Below are 15,481 nucleotides of genomic sequence, written 5' to 3' on the forward strand. Positions count from 1 at the left end.
ATCCACACACACCAACACTACACCCCTAGCGTCCACGTCCTGAAACTGAAATATTAATACTGGTAATTACACGCTAATGTGTCCGTTCCAGTCGGCAGTCAACTTAAAACGCTTAAAACCTCTTCAAGATACACGTTCATGTGTCACTATGAAAATAAAAGACCCAGCCTAATGACAAAATATGTAATGTCAGTTATTTGCCTACCGGCATTGTTTATTTTTAAAGAGTCCATATCAGTAAAATTCCATTCTGGTTTCCATTGCTATTTTGTTCTTGAATAGAAAAATCAAACGTAGTGTGTAAACACTGTTAAAGTTTCAAAGCATACTTCATGTCGCAAAAATCTGCGCATTTACAAATATCCACTCATTTACATTTACATTTACAGCATTTAGCAGACGCTCTTATCCAGGGCGATTTACAAGAAGTGCTTTGTCTATCTAGAGAAAGTATATTTGCTAGTTACCAAGAGCTTAGAGAAAAGAGAGTACTGGGCTCAGATACTGCTAGAAACTAAAGTCAACAAAAAGTCCACTCATTTACACAACAGCAGTTTATCCCTGAGTTGTCGCTAGGCCAGAATGTTATTTAGTCCCCCACCTTCCCAAATAAATGTACAGGCATAGTTCAAATCGTCTTTGGTTTATTCTCATTCATTATTCAGCCGTGCATCGCCCTGACAGCGGGGCGCGACCTGGGGAAGGCGCTACTGTAGCTACTGTAGCTCTACTACAGCGTTGCCTCTGCTGTGCTTCTAGAGATTAACGTGAAACGTAACGTGAAAAGTGGAACATGAGCTCGGCCAATCATATCAGACCTCGTAAATTGTAAGCCAATCATATCAGACCTCGTAAGTTGTAAGCCAATCATATCAGACCTGGGGGAGGGTCTCTGGTTTTACTCAGTGTAAACTGAGGTAGATCGGCAAACGCTGAACGTGAAGATTTAGATTTTGGCTAAAAGCTCACTGTCTGCAATACAAATTCAACCTTATTCACTGTCTGTAATACATAGAGTGTAATGGTAAGTAGTTACAGAGTGAATATACCTGCCTACAATAGGGATTTGTGGCAAATTATGGTTAGTATAGCTGGCTTTCAGGACTTGGTTGCTTGTTAGTTAGCTAGGTTAGCTAGCTTAGCTAACTTTGGGTTTACATGAGGCGAAGGGGTTGGGCTAACACTGCCAGTAGCCAGCTGACAAACCAGCTGGTCTTCCTTTAAGGATTTAGCGTGAGTGTGAAAGAGTGGCCTAGGTAGAGATAACATCAATAACAACAGTATCCTTTTTTATATATGTTTCTCTTTAGTATTTAGTAAACAGTTAGATGAGTACTTTTCATATATTGTTTACAGTAAGTAGTAAAAAGGTACATATACATACTCATAAAGCAATTGTAAGTTATATCCCTCAATTCCTCAACCTGTAGATGGAAATTAAGAGGCAACAGCTTCATAGGTGGCCATTCAGATGAGATTTTTACCAGTTAAAACAGAAAAAAATGTGATTGATCTCTCATTGTTTGTTTGAGGTCTTGTAAATCTATATTTAGTAAGTATAATATTTTATTAAATACAAGAACACAGAGAGAAAAGCTACAGGAGACTGGCAGGACTGAAGGAGCAGATCTGGTGAAGGTGAGTGATCAAGAAGGCGAGGGAGAGTTGTTAAGCTTTTAGTTAAGTTGAATACTGATTTTCATTTAGCTTAACAGAGAAAATATAATCACTTGCCATGACCATGAAAGTCTGTCACCTAGTGTATTAAACTTGCCTACAGTGCAAATTCACACTCTTTCTAATTGCACTTAGTGAGACTAAACTGATCTATAAGCTGCGTATTTTGAATAATATATTTAGGACTTTGTGACTTATCTAAGAGAGGAGACTGCATTGACTTCAGTGCTTTTACTTGATCTGTACCTGTTGTAAGTGGGTGAATGTAGTGTTAAAGTCATACTAGCTCTGTGCTTAATAGAAACTACTGAGACAGATATGCTCTTTGCCATATTTACCAAAAGGCCATTTATGATAAACTTTCTGGTTGTTGCTACTCTAAAAGCTCATGATGAGCAGACAGTTGATATTTTGGGGCCATTAAAAATTCTAAAGGACAGTCATGAGCTGGAGGTTAGGGAACCGGCCCTGTGACTAGAAGGTCACCGGGTCGATCCCCAGAGCAGACAGTATGTGATTGAGGTGCAATGCACCTAACCCCCGATTACTCCCCGGGCGCTGTGGATAGGGCTGCCCACTGCTCCGGGAAAGTGTGTTCACTGCCCCCTAGCGTTCACCAGTGTGTATGTGGTGTTTCACTTCAGGGATGGGTTAAATGCCGAGGTGAAATTTCCCCGTTGTGGGACTAATAAGGGTCACTTAATCTAATCTTAATCTAATTGAGGGGCACTGCTCTCAGACACCCCTACTACAGGTTTAGCCCCACTATCATTGAAGCTCTAGCGATGCCCCTGGTTTAGATTCACCTACTCATGCTGAGTGTTTTAGTCTGGATGACATTTGAAAGGAGCAGCAGGGCGGCCAATCAAAAAGCTCATTTACATATATCAGTCAGATATATCATTTACAGATATCAGTCAGTGACAGAAACAGCCTGTTTATTTCTTAGGGATAAACAGAGGTTGGGAAATGGTCACATAGAAATAACTTTTTGTTTTGAGGTCCCAAAGTACAATGTTTGTCGGTAAAAAAGGCAAACAATATAGAAATGACTGTAGTTATCAAAATGTTTTTAAAAAGATATTTTACAAAATCATGCAATATTCGGCTAGAACATCCTTCAGATTTTAATTTTATGAGGAAAATAAGAATTTAACATGCTTTATTTAGTGTAAAACATTTGTTCTGCCACTTTGGGCAGCACTGTACTAGAGCCATTCATAAACGGTTTAGAAAGCGGAAGAAATCTGGCTACTCAAAATATAATACTGCTACTAATAATTATAAGCTTCATCACAAAGCTTTTGTTCTATCCTAATTCTTTAATTCTATTTTTATTAAACGGTTGCTTTCAGACTCTTTATGCAACACACTAAAATGTATCCAATTTTCTTTTAGCTTTCTTTTACAATTGTTAACCTTCAGTTTTTACTTCTCTGTAAAACATTACCCTGCATGTTATATTAATTATATAAAGCCTCTTCTTGCACTTGTAAATCTCTGTATATACAGTAGCTAAGGTCATGTCAGTGAATGGCACAGCAGAGCCCATGTTGGCAGTGAGCGTTGCGCTTCAGTAAGCTTCATAAATGCTTGCGTAACCACATCTATTCCAAATGTCCATCTCAAGAACTCCACTGAGGAGAAGGTTACTTGCAGTAATTAAAACTCAACTAATAAGATCAACTTTCACAAATCAGTGTGAAATCCAGGCTCCCGGAATGAGCTAATTTCCAATCTTCTAATGTCAATCAGCTCAACCTAATTCTTGTGCCAAGCAAATCCACACGGCCTGACCAGGTAATACGACATGGACACTATGGCAATATGTTCTTGTGTTTTAAATTATGTCACAATATGTTTTTTGAGATTTTACAATGGGCATGCCATAAAAAACTTTTACTAATTGTAGAGAGCCTCCAAACAACAACAGTCAGTGAATCATACCTGTATAAACTGCTTAGTAACAAGTAGCTGATTGGATGTGACGGAGGACATTGCCTTATTTGATATTTTCCCTCTATGGTCATTTTTGAAGTTGGCATGATTAAGAATTTTTAATACATTGGATGTTTTTTGTGAGTAAAACACTTAAGGAGGGTCTCTGAGCTGGATGAGCGTTTCCTATGATAGGTGGGGGTGGGAGGTGAAATAATATGATATTGACTAATAATTAAATTAGCCAAGTTCGTCTTGTTGGGGAATTTATTAATAGTATATAATCAAGAATAAGAAGGTACTTTAAAGGTGAGCAAGTGATTACAGTATGATTTAAGATTACAGAAAGAACTGTGATTTTTGAAGGATATGAATTGTACTTAATATGTTGACTAAACCCCGCGACCCCGACGGAGAAGCGGCTTAGAAAATGGATGGATGGATGGATGGATGGATGGATGGATGGATTGTACTTAATATGTTGACTCAACCCCGTGACCCTGACGGAGAAGCGGCTTGGAAAATGGATGGATTAATGGATCCATCTGACTCAAATGATATATATTTTATATATATATATATATATATATATATATATATATATATATATATATATATATATATATATATATATATATATATATACACATATATAATTATATAAATAACAAGGTGGAATTAATTTGACTCAAATTAAGGTGGAAACATTTTTGAAATCAAGTTAATCTTAAATAGTTTATTTTTGCAGACACAAGAGCTGCACTTTGTAATATTTTGTGTTAAAGCTGTCAGCAGAACAAAAACAGGCTAAAGTGTGTGTGTGTGTGTGTGTGTGTGCATGCTGCAGCTAGTCACCCTGTAAATTATCATTTAAAAGTCAGAGGTGCCATTTGGGAGTTTATTGACCATGTCATACGTTTTCACATATTAATGTCACAAGCACAAGCTAAAAAGAAGGTCTGACTTGATGTTTAGCTCTCAAAATCAACACTGTACTGATGAAGGTAGATATGATGACAAAAGTAGATCATTGACTTACATCCATGGAAGACATGCCCTTCAATGAGTTTTACTGAGTTTTCTTTGAATTCTGTTTCAATGGGCTTGCCATCATCAGAGTCATCCACTTGGGGAAGGGGTCTGAAGCATGTTACGTGCAATTACACATTTGTCCAAATTCCCAAATCTTGCATAACACAGCTTTACATTATATTCAGTCTTAGTCTTAGTTTTTCAGGTTTGTTTAAATATAGCACTGACGTTGTGATAAATATCATGTATCGTGAATTTGTCTTTAAGTTTTGTAGTTTTTTGATGTTGCCCACCATGACAGCACCCATTTCAAACTAATATATTTAGTCCAGAGGTGGACAACATACAATACTCCTTCAGTAAATGTAGAAATGCACTTTTACTCATCCAAACCATAGAGATGTAGACCAAGGTCACAAGCCTATGAGTGACATATTAAAGGTGTTTTTTAAAAAAAACCCTAATCTCTAGCTGATAAAAGAGTGCAGTAATTATTTATAGTTTTTATGTCTTTTTTGCATTAAGATTTTTTTATTTTCACTCACTCGTTCATCATCTAAGCTGCATATCCTCCTGGGTCGTGGGGAGTGCTGGAGCCTGTTCCAGGGCTCACTGGGTGGAAGGATTTATTTTCAAATGTATACAATTTATTACAGTGTTGTGCTTGATGTTGATGTGCACCAACCACAATAATGTATTATGATTTTCAAATGATTTATTTAGGTTCACTGGTGGATTTGGATAGTAAATAAAATGACATCTGAATTGGCAGGTTTCTCAGAACAGAACAATTCTAATCAAAACCACTCTGAATTACTTTGTTTACATCTCAACCACTTAATTATGCAGAGATTTGGAATTCCCCTTCAAACCAACCAGCAAGATCATTTTGCCTAGAATCCTATTTAATATTTGATCTTTGAATACTAGGAATGCTAAAACATAACCACACAACCAAAACCGTTTACATGTAGATTTATTGATAAACAGTGTGAATATGAAGTAATGGTATATGGTATGGTCAGAGTACAGAAGTGGCTAAGTTTCGTTCCTGTTGGAGCAACCTGGAGTCATGCAACTCTTTACAAAGTTTTCATATTATTTTAACCCTATAAGGCTGCATTCATTCTGAGGTCATGAGTCAAATACCTTTGTGGGACAATTTTACTATTATTGCCCATCCAGAAATGAAATATATTGAAAATGTATTATGATACATTTCATTTACATTTTGTAAGAGGCGCTCGGCAGCTCATTCCAATATATTTCACTATAATATGGGCCAAAACTACTGTGTCAGATTTGATTTGCTAGAAATAAAGAAGATGAAGAAATGTTGAAACAGGTACATTTTGAGTCAGTTTGAAGAATTTAACAAAAAGTATTCAAAATTCTAGCTGCCTAAAACAAATCTAATACAGAAGTTTTTGATTAGTATTTTTTTGCATGGAGTTACAGTCCTTTACCACAAGGTGGCCATAGAGGCCTGTTGAAACTGATTTTAAAAGCCTGTTTTCTGTACCTGAGTGGAAATTTCAATTTTTAAGGTAAACAATGACTGGTGCCATGGGCTTTGTAATACATGATAACCTCGTGATATTCATTAATAACATAATGAATAATATGCTAGCTGTCAGGTGAATTCCACCAATATTTCAAAATTTCTTCACAATCGAATGGTTCCAATGTAAAGTCATTGAGAGAGGTCTGAAATGGACCGTTCTTGAGAAATTAGTTAGAATAATTCACGCTGGAGGCAACAGGAACCAGAGTCTGAAAAGTGTAACGCCTCACACACTATTACATATATTAATATGTGACCTGATGCCTGAGATAGTGTTTTAAGATACATATAAGAATGTTTTGGTCTTCGACATACAGAGGAAGAGGGGTAAATGCAGTGTTATAAGGAAAAAATGGTAATTATCTCTTCAATTTATTTCACATCAAACTACTCTGAATGACTTTGCTTAAAACCCAACCCTTAAATTGTGCCGAAGTTTTGGGAATATGGTGGAATTCCCCTTTAAACTCAGCCACACATTAAAACTTGCAACAACCTCTACCGTCTAATATAAATTTTATACCTGCTAGCTCAGCTAATCCCCAAATAAACATCATGACAAAGATTTGATAAGTACTTTTTATTCCCTCCCCAAAAGAATTGCCACACTTATAATAATGTTTTCCCCTACTTTGCAGTAACGCCTCACACATGGATGAGATGGATGATCAGTGTTTTTTTGTTATTTTTTTAACAAATATCTTACGGGTACACAGCCAGTCGGGAACGCAGTAGTACTGAATATAAAAAGTATTATACTATTCATTCCTGACTTTTCAATATCATAACAAAAAGTTAAAAAATATGTCCCCAAGACTAAATACAGGTATGATATTCCACAATAGTTTACAATACAGTATGTACAACTTCACATACAGTGGTCATGCTGGCGTCGAAACGATAAGTAAGATACATAAGCAGTATGCACATAATGTCTCATAATGGAAACATATTGACTTGTATATGCTTTAAAGCAGCTTAGCTTATAACTGTGGACAGTATAAAATAAAAAGCTTCAAAGCTTTTACGATTTTATTCATGGTAAACAAAGTTAGCCTTAAAATCAAAAAGTACTTTTTTAAAATTTCATTTGGATTTACAGATAACAGAAGGTGTATAAACATTTGCGGTGTCACATTTCATAAGGGGATATGACAGGCAGCAGGAGTGAGGCATGAAAAAAAAAAGTCTTTCATACTTCAACTGATGTCCTCTTGGGAAGAAATAATAATAATAACAATAATAATAAGCATGTTTTAGTATCACAGAATAACAAAAAATACATTAAAATAAAAACATGAAGAGGTTAAAAACAGGGCTTTCTGTACCATGCCTGACATTTAGAAACTGCATCTACCTCTGAAATTCTCAGCAATTCACAATTGGACCACCCTGACACACGAAGAGAAACACAGATGATGGCTAGGTCATCTATAAAATATTCTCATAAAAATAGATTTATACATTATATTAATTTTGAACAATGTACAAAAACAATAATGGAACACTGAGAGTGTGACACGTAGATTTCAGTTTATCTACAGTGTTTATAATACGGCTTGGACTGCTGCTGCATGCACAGACTGCTGCTACATTCCACAAAGCTCTCCATTTAATTTTCCCTGCCTTCTGAATGCTCTTAAAGGGGAAATCCACCAATTTTTTTATTTTCTGTTTAATTAAATCATTCATTTGTAATCAGTCATTCAGAGCAGTTTGGTTCTAGAGAAACTGAACCAGACGTCCAAAGCATTTAATACCTTCAGAATTGCATGCATAAAATGGCTATGATTATGCTGCCTGATGCCTGAGACGTTGTTTTACAGTAGTCTAACAGTAATGTTTTGGCCCAAAATGTATTTCACATTCAAGGCGGAGAGGTACGCTGTAAGGCAACACCCAGTTTTTTGTTAGTTTTTTTTTAAAATCACTATTTGACCATCAGCATTACACATAAAAACTTTAAAGACTTGTGTAGGAAAGGAGAACTACATTTGAGTTGTAGACATGGCCCCTGGGTCCTATCACCCCCACCGTAAGAACAGTAAGTGAGTCAGTAAGTTTCTCTATAATGCAGCATTTTATATCAAACCACTCTGACAACCACTGAATATTCCAGAAATTGAGAAAAATTGGTGGAATTTCCAAATGTACCATAGTCTTCATAGATGTTGCCACCAAGACAGTTCTTTACAGTCCTTTGAGCCATGTTCTGATATATGTACCTGTCCATCAGACCCTACAGTATGTTCATACTGACTGTACTGCTTCTCATCTCAGCAGATTGAGAATTTAATGTCCACTAAACCAAACCTAACATGCATGCTAGAACTGTTATAAGCTGTTGTGGATTGTTAAAGCTAGACAGGCAGAATTTGGAAGTGCCAAATGTTAAACATACCACTGATTTCAATACAACCTTACCGTTGATGTGGCAGGGACGTGGGAAGACATTTTAAACTGAGGGTTGTGCATTTTTAAGCAGCATTAATCTTAGCAAATAATATGCCAAATAAATTTGCCTCCATTTAAGTGAATTTACAAAATAGAGCATATCTTGAGAAATATTAAGATTGCAAGTGCTACAATGAAAGACATTATAAACACGTCACAGAAAGTAATGCAGCAAGTTAGCTTAAGTCAGCTAAGTCACTAATGCAGCAAGTAAGCTTGGCTTAGCAAAGTCAACAAACAATACAGCCAAAATGAGCTAAGTCACCAATAAAAGTAAATTAGTAAAGTCGCTAATGCAGCAAGTTAGCTTAAGTCACTCATATAGCAAATTGGCTTGGGTTAGCAAAGTCAACAAGCAAAACAGCCAAAGTTAGCTAAGTCACAGATAGGTTAACCTAGTCTCTGATGGAGCAATTTAGCCAAAATAGCTAAATCACCAAGCCAAGTGGCTTGGGTTAGCAAAGTCACAGATAGAGCAAGTTAGCTTAAGTTAACTAAATCACTGATACAGCAAGTTAGCTTGAGTTAGCTATGTCACCATGCAAATTAGCTTTTGTAAATTAAGTCCTCAATACAGCAGTTTAGTTTAAATAAACTAAGTCTTATATACAGCAAGCTTAAAGCTTAGCTTAAAGTCAAAGGACTGCACCCACCACAAATGGAGATGACAAATCTGTTACTGAAAATACAGAGAAGTAAAACTAAAGCAAAATAAAAATACAAACTTTCTCCTACAGCTGGCACACGTGACCCTACAATACGCTGAAAACAGTATATTTCAAACTTATTTTTAATAATTACTTTTAGCAGAAAGTTGGGGCTGCTGCATTAACCTCAGCATGTGCACTTCCCATGTCCCTGTGATGACAGAAAAATTGTATTGGTGAGTTTCCTATTACTTCAATACAAATAAGACGGAACTGTAAGTTAAAATTAGTTTTAGCCCCGGCTCAATTACAGCAATAATAAAAATGCAATACAAAAGCATACTTAAAAAATGCAATCAAGAAACGAAACGCTGACGTGACAGTGTGATCACAAACAAACAAGTACAAGCATACCTGTAGAATGAACTCAAACTACAGCCAACACCCTTTCATTCGCCATCAGATAACAAATCTACTGCTCTAGCAGCAATGGTTATAATATAGGTGTCTCATATGCAATGCACATATTACATTATGCAATGCCCTTATGTAAGAGTCCTGTACTGCTAAACAAAGGCTTGATTTCACACATTGTCTATATAAATGAGAACGGTTAGTCACCTCTCAGGCAGAAGGCTCACTGACTGAATCCTGAAGGCACCTCGGATTGAGCCTTTTAGCAAATGAGCACAATCCTTCTTTCTTCAGGTCACTGAAACGTTCCGTAATCGTCAGCCTAGGCAGGTTAATTACTTTTTTAACTTATCTTGGAGCCTCATCGTAATACAATTCTTCTGCAAAACGCAAGCATGTAAGACCAAGAGGTGTTTGGCAATGTATACACACATTAATGGATAAGTCTGCAAGCTTGGACACTTTTAACTATTAAGTTAATTTCGCCACACATTCCCATTTAGAGCCAGCAGACGGACTTTGTTATCTCAACATAAAGCCAAATTGCAATTAGTATTGATATACTTTCATATATATTAATATATTTTCAGTTTTTAAGTAATTTTTTATGAGTGCAGAAGAAAGAAAGCAGCAGTGAAGCTGGACTTAATTTTGTTTTTCAAGATGCTCTTATAGTGCATGCCTCAGTTTCCCTCTGAAATACTGATACAATCCAAAGTCATTACAAAATGAAATCTGTCTCATATATTCTGTGAAGCAAATAAAAAGATTCATATAGAGTGGCATTTAGTCATTCAGAAACACTGCGCGCAAGAATCGCTTTGAAAGACTGTAGGATTAACATAAGCAATATAATCAAACATGAAATAAAAATGAAAACAAACTGGCAATTATGAAGGTCTCAAATTTAAAGAAAGTTTAAAAAAATCAAGAAAAAAATGCTTTGTTCACACATGAGTCAGCAATTAAATATGTAAAGGACTCTTCAAACGCCCAACCACAATAGAAATTATTGACGAGATATTCAGTATGTACAGTTTGGTTCATTTCTCAGCTTTGAACGTGAAACCGCCGCCGAGTTTTCCGGCTCGCTCTGATCGAGTCTGAAGGAGTCCGTACATTCTGACCACAGCCGGGTTAGATGAACCATTCTTTCTTGCTCTCATCGATGGTTTCTGTAAAGTTGGGGTCGGTTCCGATGATGGCCGTGTCGGCCGATTCGGAGGACTCTCGGCCTTTGGCCTCGTTGGTGTGGTAGGTGCCTTTGTGGCGGAACATGTAGCGGATCAGGAACACCAGAGTGCACAGGATGGTGAAGATCACCACAGCAATAATGCCTAAGAACAAAAAGAACAGATCAGATCAAATCACTCATTTTGTTGTGTTTATCTCCTGTAAAGGGGAATTCCACAAATTTTTCACAATTTCTGCATAATTAAAACATTAGGATGTATACAGGGTCTTTCAGAGTGGTTTGATGTGAAACGTAGAGATAAGACTTTGGTCTGAAACATATGTTTAAAAATACTGGTGCAGAGGTACATGCAGATTGTTGTACGGCAAATTAGTCCAAAAATAAATGGTTTCCTATGGAGCTTTCATGGAAAATGGTAGTTAAATATGGATATATAAGGATAAATATAAATAAATATAAGGAAAATGCTTAAATATGCTTGTGCTTTATCAACATAAAGCAGCATAAAATTGTACAGCACTGATGTTACATTACTGAGTGCTTTTTTGCTTTTTCTAACAATATCTTATGTATGTTCATGACATCAGTAAACACAAACTACTTGTTGCCAATGACCTGCTCAGCTCACCAACCAATCAGCACTCAGCATCAGTAATGCTAACCAATCAGCAGCAGAAATCCACAAATATTGATTTCAGTACTCCAATTACTCAGTTAACTGAGTCCTTAAGTACCTGGTTACATCTCTAAGTCAACCAGTGAGCACTTAGTAGCAGTAATGCAAGCATCCTATTTCCCAAAACCTATCTGCTGTAGAAAAATGGAAAAATACTGGTCTGTTTTCTTAGATATTTTTAATGGAATACATCCTTCTACGCACCTGGCGTTCCACATACAGTATGTGTATAAAGAGAGAAATCGAAAGAAGCCAGTCTCCCCATGAACTGACTTTGGTTCCATGTTGCTTTTATTGTTGGATGCACTGTGACTATTTCTGAACTCTTTATTTATTTTATTATATTTCAAGAACATGCGAACAAGAATATTCTGTAATTTAGATACATTTTTAGTCAAGTTTGGAATTGGTGTTCTTGATGTTCTACAGCTTTCTCAGTCATTTTAGAATCTTCTATAGCTCTGTTTGTCATTTTTGACACATTTAGTATTTCTTCATTTTTATTTTTGGCTTGCTAGAGTCTTGTCTTTTAGTTGATGAGCATATTGGAGTCGTTTTATTTACAAACAAATTGGTTTTGTTTTAATAAAACCATTGATTTCAAACTTTTGAACTGTAGTTTTTAAACTTTTTAAAGCTGTATAGATTATTACAGAATTACGCAGTTATGACATGAAATACAATTATATTTGATTTACATTCTGTACTTAGTGTTCTTTTTTGTTTGATTTGATGAAAAAAAATGACAGAAAGGTGTAAATAATTTTTCTTCTTGCAGAGCAATACTACATACCCAACAGTTGAATTGAATAATACAAAATCTCTTGTTCTGCTTACAACACAAATTGAATTGAAATTTTCCAATCTGCACTTTGTACACTCCTCCACTTCTCCACGTGTTACAATAAACAATGAGAAATGATTTATATCAGATTACAGCCTGCTCTTTTTTTTCAAATAACTTGTAGTCCTGTTAAAACTTTGCTTTTCTCCATAAAAGTAGAAAACAATCTGAATAAAAGTGATGTCTCAATTCTTCTTACCTCCAATTATTGCTGAGTTCCTGTTGACCCCATCCGGTATGACTCTCTCCTCATTGAAAGGGAAATCAGCACCTGGAAGAAGCAGTGTTGCAGGTTGTTATGTCTTCAAACAAATGTAAACATTACCATTAGTTTTGAATATTGTGCACCTGCACATTGCAAAATCAGCAGTGTCCAACCCATGAACAAATTGATTTTGTTGAATCGTTTTTTTCCTAATCAGCTGGTTAAACTAATTCAAAAGCTAATCTGCCAAGCAGTTGTGCAGTGTTTACATCCACATTATAAAAAAAAGGAAACAGTAACAGATTAAGAGACATTTTAAGCTGGTTAACCTTCAATTATTTGAAGTGGACAAAAGAATCCGTTTGGTATCACTAAACTGATATAAACAGTTCCTGGAAACGTTGTTGCAGTGATAAAGTATTCTGACAGACTTTATTAGATGTCATTATCTATAATGCTAGAAAAGCAGAACTAAATAAAATTCATTTATTGTGACTGTAAAAGCACTAAAATACCTGAAGAACTGAGCATAGAAAACCAATGACTGGAGAACAACCCTCTTCTACACTTACTGTTCACTTTATTAGAAACACCTACCCTGTATTTTCCATTACACGCCACTTTTATTAGAAACACCAGGCTTGTCCTTCTACTCACTGGCCACTTTATTAGAAGGTGGGTACCTTGTACTTCCACTAAAGGCCACTTTATTAGAAACACCCACCTTTTCTTCCACTCACTGGCCACTTTATCAGCACCCCTCTACCCTATTCATCATTGGTCATTTCTGACCACAGGACCACTGTTGACCAGATATGTGGGTGGTGGACCATTCTCAGCACAGTGTTTCCTGGTTTTCTTTCCATCCTTATTGTTTTCTATAACCTTCACTAGATGCATTTAAAGACTGGTGCTGTGCAGATGGACTACATTCCTCATATATGAGGAAAATGTCAGTTTTTATTAGAGATCAGGGTGGATTGTAGGCTGTATTACTTTTTTTAACAGTTCAGTCTAACACTGCTTTTGGTATCAGTTGCACTTTTCAGAGACTTCTAAAATTGTCTCCAGAGGTAATATACTATTACAGGCGGTGAAAAAACACTTTTTTTTTCTAAAGCACCCCAGTGGGACTGTTCGCTTAGCTGGAGTTTCTGCTTTACTGTGGACATCAAAAAGCTGCGGCACTCAGCTGGAGCTTATATTGGAGATGTAAAAGCTGGTCTGCTTACTAAACTTCTAGGAAACACTTCAATGCAGGCAATTTTGGGGGAGAGCTAAGGATATGCATGGCAGAAATCAATTCCTCATGCAATCTTCAGGGAAAACTACTGCTCTGAAAAAAAGGTCAGTGCAGATGTATTCCAGCTTTGAGAAAGCAGAATTTCTGCCTGAATCAGCCTTTTATAAAGGCTGTGTTCGAGGTGTAGACTAAGCTGACATTCTACACACTGATTCAAGTAATTCTCTATAGCAAAATTATTCCCTCTATTCCAGTTCCAAATTGCTGCTACATTTTAAATAATCAAACATAATAATCAACATAATCAAACCCAATCTATCAAAAAGAATTCATTAAATGATTATTCTGTTGAACAGAGTAGGAGCAGTTGGTCTTCTCCAGATTTGATTTGTTTGGGATAAAATATCTGTGTAAAATCCTGCAGACTGAAAGGTTGTAGTGTGGATGTTCACATCATTGTTACACCTCAGGCACATTCAATAACAATAACAACACTGTTCTCAACCGTGTGTATTAGGAGGTTATGCTATTCTGTTAGCGTCTACTGTACTGAAACAGGACTGCTGTTATTGAGCATTATCATCAGACTGTAAAAACACCACAAACTGTAGATTCATACAGAATTAAAATCATTCCATAATTATTATTGTCAGACTGTAAAAACCGGTCACTTGCGAGATTTATACTGGATTAATATTATTCCACAATTATTACTGGCAGACTGTAAAACTATGCATACTGCATTAAAATCACAGATCTTGTTGCTAAACACTTAAAGAACCTCTCCAACTTAAATCCAGCTCCAACAGAATGTAATACCTGCACTGATGGGTTTTGAGCTTCTCTTTATAATATACTGTCAAGCTATTGTTAAATTATGGTAATACCTCCATCCAGGTGCCAGGGGTCAGTGGCGGCAGACATTGGTGGAATGGTCAGTGGTGATGCTCCGCAGTTGGACTCCACGAGTTTGCCTTGGTGGGAGACTGGTGCTGGAACCTGCGTCCTGAGGGCAGCTTTCAGTGGAGCGATGGAGTTAAACTGCACTCTGGACAGACAGCCTACAAACCCCGGAGTGTTGTATTTCTCAATCAGCACAGGATCAATCTGACCGGTCTCTGCAGGAAGGAGAGTAAAGATAGAATCAAAAATCCATAAAAGAAATTAGACTACTGTCTTTTGAATGGTGAGTTTCATCCTTTTCTGCTGAGCTCTCGCTATTCAGATAGAGAGGTGGAAAAATGGTCATTTATAAATTAGCTATAACTACTTTTGGTACAGACACCCTCACAATGTCATAAGTGGATCTGGAAAAATGTTGGATCTAGCCCTTTAAAATCAAAGACAAACAGAATAAAATCATTATACCCTACTTGCATTTATCAGCATTCATATTTCATTTCAATTATTAATAAAGACTGCAGTCTAATGAAGAGTATAATTTAGAAAGGTGATATTTAGGCTGCAGAATTCATATTTGTTATTGCAGGATTTTGACTGTAAAATAAAAAAATATATATAATTAAGGTCTTTATTAGCTTCTTTTGATTATTATTCTCGCATATCCAATTAGCAGAGTAAAGAATTAAAAA

General features: G+C 36.3%; 2 protein-coding genes across 2 annotated transcripts in view; both read right to left on the reverse strand.

Annotated features, from left to right (window-relative positions):
* Positions 1-12, reverse strand: part of cul1b (cullin 1b) — a 35,689-nt gene extending 35,677 nt beyond the window's left edge. Inside the window, exon 1 of the mRNA XM_017718016.2 lies at positions 1-12. This exon is cut by the window's left edge and continues 81 nt beyond it. The gene's annotated coding sequence lies outside the window, so the exon portion shown is untranslated.
* Positions 13-6,776: 6,764 nt separating this feature from the next.
* The window catches only part of cntnap2a (contactin associated protein 2a), a 655,370-nt gene continuing 646,665 nt past the window's right edge, over positions 6,777-15,481 (reverse strand). Inside the window, exons 22-24 of the mRNA XM_017717995.2 lie at positions 14,777-15,007; positions 12,641-12,712; positions 6,777-11,063 (exon numbers count right to left, since the gene is read on the reverse strand). Of these exons, the coding sequence (XP_017573484.2) occupies positions 10,864-11,063; positions 12,641-12,712; positions 14,777-15,007 (503 nt within the window). The 3' untranslated portion in view covers positions 6,777-10,863. The remainder of the gene's footprint in view (positions 11,064-12,640; positions 12,713-14,776; positions 15,008-15,481) is intronic.

Source organism: Pygocentrus nattereri, chromosome 24, assembly GCF_015220715.1.
Source record: "Pygocentrus nattereri isolate fPygNat1 chromosome 24, fPygNat1.pri, whole genome shotgun sequence".
Classification (NCBI taxonomy): domain Eukaryota; kingdom Metazoa; phylum Chordata; class Actinopteri; order Characiformes; family Serrasalmidae; genus Pygocentrus; species Pygocentrus nattereri.